Consider the following 15195-nt stretch of genomic DNA (forward strand, 5'->3'; position numbering starts at 1 on the left):
ATTTAGAGGGCGAAAAAAAAAATCTAGAGTCAGAACAAGGCAAGCTTCAGAAAAAGAAAACATACACACATATCTGAAGCAACTCACACTGGGAAACCACCATGTTTTACTATCTGTCTCTCCAGCCAGGAATAGGAGTTTCCTCCCAAAAACCCGAGTGGGGGGTAGCACCCCTCTGCTTTACCTTCGTTTTCCAGTGGCCAGGTTTACAGCTACCATCTTCCCATCAATGCTAAATGGTGGATCAAGGTTCTGCAAGATCTTCACTACTCGAAGAGCTTCCTGGGGAATCAAAGACTCATTTGAACTCAAAGAGAGAAAAGAACAAGAACTTTGAAAGAAAAGTGAATATGGACTTTTCCCTCTTAAAAAAAATTTACTAAACATTATGTTCTGGTCATAACTGCAATACTAAGAGCACACTGGCAAAAAGAGGCAACTCTTAATGAAAGGTTGATCAAAATAAGGATCAGAGTAGAATAGTCATCAGTTCTTGGTATACATTTCAGAAATTCAGATCCTCTTCTTTTAGTCTACAACTTTTAGTCTACAACTGCAGATCCAGTATACAAAGTCCCTCGTGATTTCTGAGTGTGAAATCTAAGAAATATCAATGATTTTCATTGCTATCCTCACATTACTTCCATAGAAAAGGGGCCCACAACTAAAAATTAAAGCCACAAGAATCTATTAAAGTAACACTTTGAGGAAAAAGAGGAAATGTTCTGTTATCATCAAACATAAAACTGTGGCCAGGCAAAATGATTTTAAGCAATCAGAAAATTCACTAAAATCTTGAAAAGGTTTAGTACTCAGATTTTCCACAAGTGACTAAGCTGTCACTTTAACTGGAAACTGTAAATGCCGCAAGATGAAAATGGATCTGGAAAACCACTCAGAGTTCCAACTTTCAAGGGCAGTCACTTCACCCGAATGAACCCAAAGAAAGGAATAAGAGGGGTCATGGTACCAAGCAGCACACAAGAATTTCAGGGATAAAGTCCTCCAAACCTTCTTGAGCTTTCTATTGCCAGCCATTCCTAGGCTGTTCTGAGGCGGGAGGAGGTGAGGGATCCAGGGGGTGGTGGTGGTGGTGATGGGCAACTACGACTCACCGCATGGGAGTCGAGGTCAATAAAGCCATAGGTGTGGCCCATGGGGCCTGTTCTGTTCTTGATGATACGGACGTTGGCAGTAGTAAGGCGCACATAGGGCTCCAGCACTTCCACTATCACCTCAGGTGGAGTGGAACGATAGATGCGTTTTAGCATGATTGCTGAACAAACCAAGAAGAAATGGGAGAGGAGAAAGGAAAGAGAGAGAAAGGTTTACATTTTTGAAGTCCTCAGAGCCTGAGTGTTTTGTTTTGTTTTTAACTGCAGATGACTGCAGATGTTACCCTGCTCTACCAGGGCTGGTTCTATAACAAAATGTTAGTCAAATACTTCTTACTTTTCTTCACCAATACTCAGAAATCTAAGTTATGCTTTGCTGCATCTGAACAGCAACTTGCTATTTGGAGGTTATAGATTCCTTCAGTGAGGGCTGCAAAAAGCATCAGCCTCTACAAATCAGGCTGAGCAGTTTTACTAGGGTGTAGAAAGCTGCTAGTCCAGAGCCACACACAAGCCAACTATGCTGCAACCATGGCAGTCACAGTCTAGCACATGCCCCTATGAACCACTTACTTTTGCTCTCCCCATCCTGGCGCGTCTCCCCAGACCATGGCTCCTTCTCTCGGTCTCTTCGGAAGGTGAGCCCTTCCCTTCGAGGAGGCAGATACCTTTCTGCTTCTCTCTTTTGATGTCCCAAGCGTGGTTCTTGTTCTCCTTCCCGTTTCTTGGGTTCGGATTCTTTATCAGCTGACCTTGGGGGTTGGCTAGGTTGTTTTTCTGACGGTGTTGGTATGGATGTTTTCTGAGGCTGAGGGTAGGTTATTAATTCTTGCTTGGCCTCTGTCACTAGAGGAACAGAAACAGAAAGAGAATCTCCAACAGGTTTTATCCCCCCAAACACCACTACGGTGATTTCTTCTTACCTGCCACCAAATACTCATACTGGAATGCTTTTATTTTGTTTTGTTTTTTTTGCCACACCAAATGGCATGCAGGATCTTAGTTCCCCAACCAGGGATCGAACCCATGCCCCCTGCAGTGAAGCTCAGAGTCTTAACCACTGGACCACCAAGGAAGTCCCTTGTGTTTTGTTGTTGTTGTTTTTTTGGCCGTGCTGCGTGGCTCACAGGATCTTAGTTCCCCAACCAGGGACTGAACCTGGGCCATAGTAGTGAAAAACGCCGAGTTCTAACCACTGGACTGCCAGGGAATTCCCTGGAATACTTTTAAAAGTCAAAGAAATACCTACAAAAAAGTCCTCTGACAGACTTAAGATAGCATATAAAATAGTTACCAGAAGAAACTATTCAAGTATTTAAAAAATTTAATCCTATGAGTTTTCTATCACTTTCCCAACATTTTAATCTTTCGTGAGACCCTGGACGTTCCTATTACAACCAATGATAAGAACAGATCTGGGGACAAAATTATCAAAGATATGGCCCTTGTTAGAAGTTTGTTAGAAACATTTATCTCAAACGTGTATGTACAGGGGCCTTGCTCAAATTCTTTAAAACCAGACACCCTATTCTCTGGAGAAGCTAAGAAGAGACCTACCTGCATACATCTCATTTATATGCAAATAATTATAATGGGCAAACATCCTTCAAAATATAAATGATTCATTTCAAATCTCTTTCTAAAGCAGGATAATTTGTCCAGTTAATTGGGGGCAAATTTCTGCAATTAATTCATTCTTAGAGAAAGTCATGTGGCTCAAAAGAGACAGTCTATGGGAGTAGTGTAGAGATTACTTAACAGCAGCGACAGGCGACTAGTGAATACTTGCTATATATCTTTCATGTTAAAGTTGTTTCAGCCATCTTAGTGGTATAGTGCTCAAGGCTTTTTATAAACCACTTATTCATTTGTTAGAGTAGACTAAGAAAGAAGTCTTTCTTGAGGGAAAAAACACAATTCTGCCTAATTGGAGTAATACAATAAGTTAAAAATCTCCAACCTGTCTATGGGAAAGTTGCTTACTCACCTTCCCACATACTGGTTTGGTCTCTAGAGCATGTAGAGCTTTCCCCAGAGATTTTCAGAACATGTGCTTCACAGCCCTCACTAGAGAGTAGAATCTCCACTACAGGCCAAAAGCCCAGCTGAGGAATTCTTTGTAGGCATGCTAAGTTCTAACCTTGAAACAAATAGATCTTTCAGAAGACTACAAGGATCCCAGCAGTGAACTGTATTTTATGGTCACGCACTAGCCTTCCTTACAGGACAGTATCAGAAAGAGGCACATAACAGTCACTGTCATAGAACTACTGTTATGGATGCCTTTGATAGACTCTCCAAGGTGTTTACCTAAAGGTTCTCAGGAGAAATTAACTTTAAAACCAAGTCACTGAGAAGCTGGTAGGTTTACTACTCTATAAAAATAACATATATCCTCAATCCTGATTATTTTCTCTTGTTTATATTTTTACTGTTACTTTAACAAATGTTTTTGTGTTGAAGATCCTCAAATGTTTAGAACATAAATGAGAAAACAATAACAACAGCAAATTATTCCCAATAATTTCAAAGAAGTTGGAGGTGGGGTCCACATGGACTAACGCCATGTTGATTCTTTCTCAATCGAATATCTTAAAATTGTATTCTAAGTAATAATACTACTGACCTCTGGTCATCTGGGTTATGAGTAAGGAGCCCATAACCCATCTCATTCCCCTGGCAGAACTCTGAGATCCAAAACTATTTACTAATAGGTCACATGAAGTTAGCTATCACATTACACTTATAAGAGCTTTACAGATGAACTTGTATATAGGGATGTTCACTCTTTAAAGCCAAAGAAAACATGAAATTTGTTTTGCTCAGTGCACAAAATAAAAACTACCATCTCCACCTCTGCCTCCACTCACCTTCCCTTGGGCACTTGCAGAATGAACACGAAGATCGGTGTCCACCAGTGCTGGCCTTACACTACAAGGGAAAGGAAAAGAATTCACTTTGACCAAGAAAAAAATTTCTTTTAAATCTTATGTATATCCAACACAGCAACAACTGCCAAAAATGAAAGAAATAAGCCATATCCCAGATTACCTTAAAACCTAACCAGTCTAATGTCTTCCACTCATCAGAGCTGGCACAGAATCTGTGAGCTGCTGTTTGAGAGGCAGCCTCAAATGCCTTTGCCCTGGACAAGGATTTCTATAAGAAGTACACTTAACTAAGAAAATTGGACTATTAAGTGGTTTATAGGATACACTGCCCTAAAGCTGTTACCACTCAGTTTGCATCCAAAATTTGATCCTGAACAGCTTAGGACAGCCCTATTCAGGCTTGGCTGGAACTGAGAAGAATTCAGTGATCAATTCCTTTCTCAAACACTGATTTTAAAGGGGGGCATGGAAGGAGGAGGACGATCCATAGGGAATGCCTCTGGCAGCTATTCTGAGGATGTTAAAAGGAAAAGTAGCATTCATTACCCTAGAACAAGGGAAGAGATACTTTGAATTGTGAATGTAGTTCTTATCTGAACCTGTGAACAAAAAGGCAAGTCCATCATTGCCTAACCCCAATCACAGCCCCAAACCTGAACTTTTGCCACTGAGATCAGAGTGTTAGAAAGGCAGAGTTGACTGGTAAGAAACCAAAAGAGCAGGAACCATGAAAAGGATGCTATCTGAGCAGGGCCTTGTAGGTTGAGTAAAACTACGCCAAACGGAGGAGGAGAGAACAATAATAAAAACAGCAGCAGCAGCTAATGATTAAACAGCACACATTATGTACTGGGCCTACTTGACATGTGGTCACTTACTGATCCAGACAACTGTTATCTCCCCAATTTGTAGATAATAATTATTTCCCTCCTCAACCTTTGAGGACTGGAGAGGTTAAGTAACTTTAGCAAGGTGATCATAGTCATTTACTTCATTGTTCCCTTCTCTGTAAGCAGATCATACACGCAGCCCTGCCCATTGTCAAGTAACTACGGTGCCTCCTTGTAGGGTGAGTCACTTCATTGTCAGCCTTGGCCATGCGTCTTGCTTTGGTCAATGGAGCGTGAGTGAACGTGGTCTACACAGGTCTGGCAGAAGCTTTAAGAACCACTGCTTGTGCAAATGAACCTCTTGTTCTTTCTCTTGGCCAGGAGTCCCAATGTGGGACTGATCCTTCCACCTGGGTCTCAGAATGCGAGGCCATGGAGCAGAACTGTAGCAATAGCCCACAGTCCCTGGACATGTAATGTGAGTGAAGAATATGTTTGTCAATGTAAGTCACTAGGATTTGAGGGCTATTTTTTATTACAGTTGGCCCTCTGTATCCACAGGTTCCACATCTGCAGATTAACCAACTACAGATCAAATATATTTTGAGGAAAAAAATTCCAGAAAGTTCCAAAAAGCAAAACTTGAATTTGCCACATGCCAGCAGCTATTTACATACAGCATTTACATTGTATTATCTACTATAAGTAATCTAGAGATGACAAAGTACATGAAAGGATGTACCTAGGTTATATGTAAACACTACATTATTTTACATAGGGGACTTAAGCATCTGTTGATTTTTTTTTCCTTTTAAATTTTATTTATTTATTTATTATTTTTTGGGGGGTACACCAAGTTCAATCATCTGTTTTTATACACATATCCCCGTATTCCCTCTCTCCCTTGACTCCCCCCCACCCTCCCTCACGTTCCCCCCACCCTCCCCGTCCCAGTCCTCTAAGGCATCTTCCATCCTCAAGTTGAACTCTCTTTGTTATACAACAACTTCCCACTGGCTATTTTACAGTTGGTAGTATATATATGTCTGTGCTATCATCTGTTGATTTTTTAAAAATTAATTAATTAATTAATTGGCTGCATTGGGTCTTAGTTACTGCCCACATGCTTTTCTCTACTTGTGGCAAATGGGGGCTACTCTTCACTGTGGTGCGAGGGCTTCTCATTGTGGTGGCTTCTCTTATTGCAAAGAACGAGATCTAGGCGTGCAGGCTTCAGTAGCTGTGGCTTGCAGGCTCTAGAGTGCATGCTCAGTAGTTGTGGCACCCGGGCTTAGCTACTCCGCGGCTTGTGGGATCTTCCCGGACTAGGGATCAAACCCGTGTCCCCTTCATTGGAAGACGGACTCTTAACCACTGCGCCATCAGGGAAGCCTCACATCTGTGGTTTTTGATTATCAGCAGGGGGTCTTGGAATCAATCCCCCCTCAGATACAGATGACTGTACAGCAGAGCTGTAAGTGGGGGAGTCAGGATCGTAACCTGGGTAGGTATAATTTACACACCATAAAATTCATCAGTTTTAAGTGTCCAATTCAATGATTTCTAGTGTATCTATAGTTCAATCCTCACCATAATCTAACGTCAGAATATTTTATTCCTTGAAAAACAAAACCTAGTGGAGTCATCTCCCTAGTCCCATAGAATTGATCTTTTGTGTCTGGCATAGTTTTTTTCCAGTTCATTCATGTCATAGCACCTATCAGTACTTCATTCTTTTTTATTGCCAAATAGCATTCCATTGTACAGTTATATCACATTTTGTTTATCCATTTATCAGTTGATGGGTATTTGGGTTGTTTCCACTTTTTGGCTATTATGAATAATACTGCTACGAATTTTTTAAAAAGTCAGTGCATTTCACAACAGGCCAAAGATCACATATGCAAAGCTGGCACCTCAGCTCTTCCAGAAAAGCACAAGAAATTACAAAGTACCTCTGAAACAACTAAACAAGTGGCCTGCCACTTTAGGGAACAATTTAACCAAGCTATTCTATTCTTTCAAGCAACAGCTTTGGCAACAGCTGTATAATTCTGACATCAGATATTAACATATTTTTCTGCTGTTTAACAGAAAATAGAGTTCAAAACTTTCCTTTTAATGCTAGCTCCCTCCATCTCTGATTATAAAATAAATAATACATGCGCATTATAGCTAATAATGGAAAGTATAAGAGACGGGAAAATCACTCATAATTCTAAGGCGTAGAGGCAATCACTATTAAGATGTAAAATGTTCTCAAAATTCTAATGGCCTTTTTTTGCAGAAATGGAAGAGCTGATCCTCAAATTTATATGAAATTGCAAGAGACCCTGAGTAGCCAAAACAATTTTGAAAAAGAAGAACAAAACTGAAGGACTCACACTTCCCAACTGCAAAACTCACTACAGAGTTACAATACTCAAAACAGTGTAAGGGGGCATAAGGGGAAAATATAGATCAACAGAATAAAACCAAGAGTCTATAGAAATAAACCTATACATCTATGGTCAAATGATTTCCGACAAGAGTACCAAAACCACTCAATGGGGAAATTAATAGTTAATTCAACAAATGGTGCTGGGAAAACTGAATATCCATATTCCAAAGAATGAAGTTGGACCCTTTCCTCATACCCTGAACAAAAATTAACTCAAAATAGACCAAAGATCTAAATATAAATGCTAAAACTATAAATTTCTTAGAAGAAAACATAAGGATAAGTCTTCAAAACCCAGGCTTTGGCAATGGTTTCACAACACCAAAGGACAAACAACGAAAGAAAAAAATAGATGAACTGGACTTTGTCAAAATTAAAACTTGTGTATCAAATGACACTATCAAGAAAGTGAAAGACAACAAACTGAATGGGAGAAAATATTTGCAAATCACATATATGATAAGGAATAAACATCCAGACTATATGAAGAACTCTGACAACTTTTTTTTTTTTGCCATGCTGTGCTACTTGTGGGATCTTAGTTCCCCGACCAGAGACTGAACCCGGGCCACCGCAGTGAAAGCACCAAGTCCTAACCACTGGACCATCAGGGAATTCCTAAGAACTCTTACAACATAACAAAAAGAGGGGAGGGATATATTGGAAGGTTGGGATTGACATGCATACACTACCTATATATAAAATAGATTAACTAATAAGGGCCTACACTGTATAGCACAGGGAACTCTGTAATGGCCTATATGGGAAAAGAATCTAAAAAAGAGTGGATATAAGTATATATATAACTGATTCACTTTGCTGTACACCTGAAACTAACACAACATTATAAGTCAACTATACTCCAATTAAAAAAAAAAAAAAAGACAAACAACCTAATTAAAAATGAGCAAAGGACCTGAATAAACATTTTTCCAAAGAAGATATGCTAGTGGCAACAAACATAAGAAATGATGCTTAGCATCATTAGTCATTAGGGAAATGCAAATCATGATGATGATGATGATGATGGATACTATTTCACACCCAAGGGTGGTTGTGAAACAGTTTCATGGTTACTATCAAAAAAGGGGGGGGGAGGATATACAACAAATGTTGGCAAGGATGTGGAGAAATTGGAACCCTCAGACATTGCTGGTGGGAATGTAAAATGGTGCCAGCTGCTGTCTGTGGAAAACAGTTTAGTGGTTCCTCAAAGAGTTAAAACATGAAAGTACCATATGACCTAACAATTCTATTCCTGGGCACATATCCCAAAGAACTGAAAACAGGTTTTCAAACAAAAACTTGTACATGAATATTCACAGCAGTCTTAATTCTTAATAGCCAAGAAGTGGAAACAACTCAAGTGTCCATCAACTGATGAACAGATAAACAAAGTGTGGTATATCCATATAATATTATTCAGCCATAAAAATAAATGAAGTACTGATTCACACTATGACATGGATGAACCTTGTAAACATGTTAAGTGAAAGAAGGCAGACACAAAAGGTCACATAATATATGGTTCTACTTACATGAAATGTTCAGAATAGGCACATTCATAGAAATAGAAAACAGAATAGTGGTTTCCAGAAACTGAGGGAAAGGGGAATGGGGAGTGATTGTTTAATAGACATGGGGTTTCCTCTTAGGGTGATGAAAAAGTTCTAGAATTAGATAGTGTTGATGATTGCACTTCATCGTGAAATGTACTTAAGGCTACTGAATTATATGCTTTAAAATGGCTAAAATGGTAAATTTAGTGTTATGCGTATTTCATCACCATTTAATAAATACTTAAGTGTTTTCCTAAATTGACAGCTTAAGGTAGTATACACCATGAACTATGAATGCTTTGGTCAATGACAACCACAGCTATCCAAATTGTATTCCAAAATGTAAAGCTAAAGCTTTTACTTAATTTTATCAAGTTCTACAACACTCAATGAATCTTGGTTCAGAAACTTTATATAGATTTTTCAAACTTATTTTTGAAACTAAATAATAGCAATGAAAAATGACAAAATACATTTTCATGCTCATTTGCAATCAAACTGGACTTCTAAAAAGAGTATATAGCCTAAAATCTTTAAATATGCCATTCAAGAAGAATATGAAGTTAAACAGAGGGAAAATACCATGGTACCTGAAGTTCTATATCCTTGGAAATCCCTGAATATCCAAAAAAAACGTATACCTCTTACAGAACCAGCCTCTTTATATACCCCTTTCCAAACACTAATAAATCCTCCAGGAAGGATAACTGGGGAGAGGTTATAAGTCAAGGGACTGTTTTTCTTTCAGTTCATAATCCACAGAAAGCATGGCATATTTCCTTGGGAAAAGGTCTCCAACTATAGGCCCAGAGCCCTCTATGGCCATAGGCAGTACCTAGGAAGCAGAAATTATAATCTTGCCCTCCAGTTCATCTGAAGTGAACCAAGGAAGAAGAGCTTTGTCCTCGGCACTGAATACTATACCAGGCAGCATTCCTGGAGACATGGAGGAACTGTGATGTTGGATCCTTACTTCTAAGGAGAGGAATTCTTAGCACTTACCCGTTTGCAGTACCAAAAATCCAGGCTTGGTACATACTCAAGGGTGACCTCTTTGTCATGGATCATTAGAGTTCTCTGTGAACAAAAAGACAGAAGCCATCAACATTAACCCTTGGAGAAACAAAGAGACAGGAAGGCACAGAGAGCCTTTCCAGTCCCCAAGCTGAAACATTTTACAAAGAGTGGGCTTATTCACTGACAAAAGGAAATGGCTATTATAAGCCACAGACTTGGGACAGTGTGGCAGAGCAAGCTAAAGCTTAGGGAAAGGGAATGGGAGAAGGTGAAATCAGTCTTCAGCCTTGGCTCCTGTGGGTTGGGGTGCTGTTTTGGGGCAGGTTAGATCCAGTCTACTCCTCCAGAGGTCACATACTCCCAGCAAGTCCCCCACCTGGCTAGGGAGCTAGCACACTGTCAAGAGGCAAACTCTTTCCTTCTGAAGCACAGAGGCACAGGAGCCCTCTCAATTATCTCTTTTCCATGGCTAACTCTCCCTTGGCGAGGTAGTAAGGGCTCTTAACTTTGGTGCCTGAAAACTTTTTTTGCAATAATGCTGCACAGCAAAAGCACCAAAAGAAAGAGGTAGAACACCGAAGACAGGAAGAAAAGAGGAATGTGAAAGTTTCACGGCAGGTCACGTCCTTACAGCAGGAAACTGAATGGCTGGTAGTGGCAGCAGTGGTGGTGGTGGTGGTGGTGGCAGCAGCATCACTGTGGCATGGAGCCTTCAGAGTGAGCTGGCCATGAGAACTGAGGAGCAACCATTGGCAAATAAGCACTTTGGGAAAGCCTGGCACCAGAACAGGTGGGAAAAGGGGTTCAACAAGCCTGCAGTTACAGAGCTCCTTTGCCTCTGCATTTTGGACAAGACGCGAATTCTTTCACATCAAGAAAAAAATAAATACATGTTAGAGCAGAGGAAAAAAGTATCTCTGCTTCCTGACAAGGGACCCTCACCCACACTTGCAAGTGAACTAACCGAGGATGCGACTCTGGAACTAGCCCCTGCGCTGTGTTCATTCTCCGCCCTCTAGGGTCCTCTGTGTCTCCTCAGACAGGGCTCTGAGTTATACAAGGCATTTCTTTGCAATTGGACCTCAGTTTCTTGCTTGAATCCATACATCTGTCAAATAATGCTTTACCTCTCTGCTTTTCACATCAAAAGAGTCAAGAGAAATACACAGAATAAAATTATTGTCTTGTGAAAACAGAAAAAAAAAAAAAAAGCTGCCCACCTACATAAGTCCTAGAATCTGGTCTCTGAGAAACTGTTCCATGGTTTGTTCTCAAGGCTAGAGGACAGCAATAATAAAAATTTGCTAATATTTTTAAAGTGCTTACTCAGCACCAGAAACTGTTAAGTATGTTATCTTATTTAACCCCTAAATGATCCCATGATCATTATCTCCACTTTATAGATGAGGAAACATGTTCAGAGAGGCAAGCTTACCCAGCTGGTGAAAGGCAGAGCCAGAGTTACTTCAGAGGCTGTAGATAAGGGACTGCCTACTGCATTTGGCAACTCCTGCTCACTCTTAGGGATAGGTAATCTGCCCTAGGAGCCAATCCAGGAAAAAGAAAAAGCTCTGCAGACAGGGAGGGTCACGCCAAGCTCTGCCAAGCTCTACCCATACAGGAGGTTGGTCAAGATGGTACCCTTCCATCCAGAGGCACTATATCGTCATTTAAGAATATGGGCTCTGGGTCAGGTTCCTTAAACTTGCATCCTGCCTCCACTCCACGACCTTCAGCAAGGTCCTTACCTTCTCTGAGCTTCGGTTTCCTCATCCGTAAAGTAGGAATAACAGTACCTACTTCATAAGGTGGTTATGAAGATCAAGTAAATTAATACATGTCAAGTGCTTAACATGGGATATAGTTAGGGCTCAATAAGTGTATTTTGAGCCCTACATGCTTGAAAGGGACTAGTCACTCATTCATCAGATTAGTCACTCACTTAATCTCACTTGCTTGTCAGGTGATAATATTTCATATCCCATTTCAGTCTACTGAAAAACTAAGCTTTTATAAGGGAATGGTCACTGCATGTCAGAACCTATATCTTTATGACAGCACTTAGTGTTAGTTTTCAATTGTTGGGCTAAATCTTGCTGATCTTGTTTTATCAGCACCAAGCCCAGTACTTGGTACAGAAAAGGAACTTAATAAGAACTTACGGAATGCAAAAAAGACTGAATGGATCCAACTATCCCTGGAAGACTGGAGTGCTTAGCACACAGTGGCTCTGGAGGAAGGTACTGCTGTCAAAGTGCACATCTGTATACCCAGTCCATAAAACATGTGGGTTGCCATCTGAACAGTGAACAGTGCCATCAGAACAAGGCACTACTGTGAATTTCAGGCAATTGCAAATTCTGATTTAACCACTTCGAGGCATCAGTAGATTCAGGAATTTCTAACGCAAGGAGCATGCTGTACGTCTCAGATAACAAATACGATGTTCCAGGAGCCATTGATGACTTTCTGTCAAGGTTAGGGAAGTCCCCCTGCTAGGAGTACTCATAGCATATCAATTTGAGAAGATTACCTTCAACTCATGTGTTACAAAGGCCATGCATGATTTCCCTTTTTTTCTGGCCACACCTTGCAGCTTGTGGGATCCTAGTTCCCAGACTAGAGATTGAACCCGTGACACCCTGCAATGGAAGTGCAGAGTCCTAACCACTGGACCACCAGGGATTTCTCCATGCATGATTTCTTACTCCTCAGAGTCCCCCTACGACTAAGGTAGCCCTTTCTTTTCAACCTACACACGGCAAGACAGAAGGCTACCAGAGACCACTGCTAAAGAATACAAAATAGTTGTTAAAACCAACACTGTTGAAGAACAGCCAATTGTTTTAATAAGAATAAACGCACACAGAAAACACTTGAATGAGAACAATCAGGTTGATTTATGATTTGATTCCCCAGCTGCTATCATATGTCAGCTGCCCAGATATAACAAGCACCAGCATGACATATACTGTACTCTTCCCCATTCCTATCAGGTCTTTTCTTCAGATTTCATAAAGATCTGCCAGTTTCTCCCAGGGAAATAACCTGTGAGGAGTTGGATTAATAAGTAGGTAGGATGATTTCGGCACTTTTGGTTGTCCACTTTTAATTGTCTATTACCTACCATCCTTTTTTTTTTTTTTTAAAAGGAATACAGATTTTAATCATTGTGCTGCTGCTGTTAACCAGAGTACCTACCATCTTTACACACTAGAATTTGTATTCATCATTTGAATTACTGGGTTATTTAAGCCGCTTGAAGCAAAGTTACCATGAAGACCACAAGTCTGATTAACCACATCTGGCTCCTAAAGATGTACCACCATATATTGGAAAGTAAAACCAAAGACACCCCTTTTCTCAGTTGTGTTAAATTAGGCTTAAGTTAGATTAAAACCTGCTAGAATCCTCCCACACCCAAAGCCTTCGCTTGACAAAGTCACATATATGCGTTCCTAAGTATATCTCAAAGGGTGCTAATGTGAAGGCCCTGCAAGTATCAAGAGAGAATCACACTCCTGAACAGCAAAACAAGTCCTTCCTCTCCACCTCAGAGACACTAGTGGGTCTGAGGGCGCTAAATTCAACATTCACACTTCCATTCCTCTTTTCATCTGCTGCTCTTAGAGACTTCATAACTCCATTTTGTGACTGCTAACCTGTGAAGAGGACTTGGGTCAGAGTATTGAGACTTTACCGTAACTTCCAGCTGGTTTATAACCAAGCCCAAGGATTCTTAAGGTACTGAAGACATACAAGAGAAAATGGAAAGGAAAGAACATTTCTGGCCAGCAGTTTTGCATTTTCTCCCATAAGTATAGTCACAGTTACACTTTGTACTGAAAATATGGTTCCTGTGTGACATAACAGATCATTCCATTCAAGTATGGAGAGAGAGACAAACAGGATCAAAGGCAGGGGGAAAGTATGTGAGCCTTGTGAATACAACTCACACTGAAAAATCAGCAAGCCCTCTTCATAGATTTATGCTTCTTCCAAACAGGATGGGAGAATCAGGTTATTTGTGGCTGAGAACTGGTACTATCAGAGATACCAATCTTTATTCACAATACAATTACAGTTTACAAAAGTATTCTTCACAAATGTCATCTTGATCAATTCTCACAAATAGGATATATATAAAACCTATTTCCACATGGGAAAGTATGGCTGAGATTGGTGGAGCAGCCTGCCCAAGATTATAGAGCTAGTTAGCAATATATACAGCACTAAACATCAGGTTTTCTTTTCACCATATTGCTTTTCTTTGTCTTTAAACTTCCAAAGTGTCAGCCAACTCACAATATTTGCCAAGCCAAAGAGGTGGCTTTTTTAAAAAAAAAGATTTATTTATTATTTTATTTATTTATTTATTTTTGGCTGTGTTGGGTCTTCATTGCTGACTGTGGGCTTTCTCTAGTTGTGGTGAGCAGGGGGTTGTGGTGTGTGGGCTTCTCAGCGTGGTGGCTTCTCTTGTTGTGGAGCATGGGGTCTAGGCATGTGGGCTTCCGTAGTTGTAGCACAAGGGCTCAGTAGCTGTGGCCCATGAGCTGTACAGCACAGGTTCAGTAGTTGTGGCACATGGGCTTAGTTGCTCTGTAGCATGTGGGATCTTCCTGGACCAGGGATCAAATACGTGTCTCCTGCACTGGCAGGCAGATTCTTTTATTTATTTATTTATTTTTTAAATTTATTTATTTATTTTTTTGGGGGGTACACCAGGTTCAATCATCCGTTTTTATACACATATCCCCATCTTCCCTCCCTTCCTTGACGGCCCCCCCAAGCCCCCCCCACCCTCCCCGCCCCAGTCCTCAAAGGCATCTTCCATCCTCGAGTTGGACTCCCTTTGTTATACAACAACTTCCCACTGACTATTTTACAGTTGGTAGTTTATATATGTCTGTGTTACTCTCTCGCTTCGTCTCAGATTCCCCTTCATCCCCGGCCCCCTCCCATACCTCGAGTTCTCCAGTCCATTCTCTGTAGGGCAGATTCTTTTAAAAAAAAGATGGCTTCTGATGAAAAGGTACACATGGTAAAGTCTAAAGAAAATCACAGGCAATGGCCCCACACGGAGTTTTCAGAGACTGCCATAAAATCCTGTTTCTTAATAGTGCTGCCAATCCTCCAAACAGTCCTGCTCAAGGTGTTCTTCATGTTCTTTTTTTGTTGCTATTGTGACAGTGATTTTATTTACTTACTTCTTTATTTATTTAATTTTTTTATTTTGGCTGCATTGGGTCTTCATTGCTGTGTACGGGCTTTTCTCTAGTTGTGGTGAGTGGGGGCTACTCTTCATTGCAGTGTGTGGGCTTCTCAGTGTGCAGCATGTGCTCT

General features: G+C 40.5%; 1 protein-coding gene across 4 annotated transcripts in view; it reads right to left on the bottom strand.

The window, feature by feature from the left end:
* The window catches only part of RBM6 (RNA binding motif protein 6), a 106230-nt gene that overhangs the window by 12279 nt on the left and 78756 nt on the right, over positions 1-15195 (bottom strand). For 3 of the 4 annotated variants that reach the window (XM_057704682.1, XM_057704681.1, XM_057704683.1), the window contains 5 exons: positions 9838-9912; positions 3986-4046; positions 1689-1961; positions 1116-1276; positions 185-282 (listed from right to left, as the gene is read on the bottom strand). In XM_057704682.1, the coding sequence (XP_057560665.1) occupies positions 185-282; positions 1116-1276; positions 1689-1961; positions 3986-4046; positions 9838-9912 (668 nt within the window). Of the gene's footprint in view, positions 1-184; positions 283-1115; positions 1277-1688; positions 1962-3985; positions 4047-9837; positions 9913-10816; positions 10936-15195 lie in introns of those variants that run through there. The other variant, XM_057704684.1, reaches the window with a different exon arrangement.

The sequence above is a fragment of the Hippopotamus amphibius genome, chromosome 13 (genome assembly GCF_030028045.1).
Source record: "Hippopotamus amphibius kiboko isolate mHipAmp2 chromosome 13, mHipAmp2.hap2, whole genome shotgun sequence".
Lineage (NCBI taxonomy): Eukaryota > Metazoa > Chordata > Mammalia > Artiodactyla > Hippopotamidae > Hippopotamus > Hippopotamus amphibius.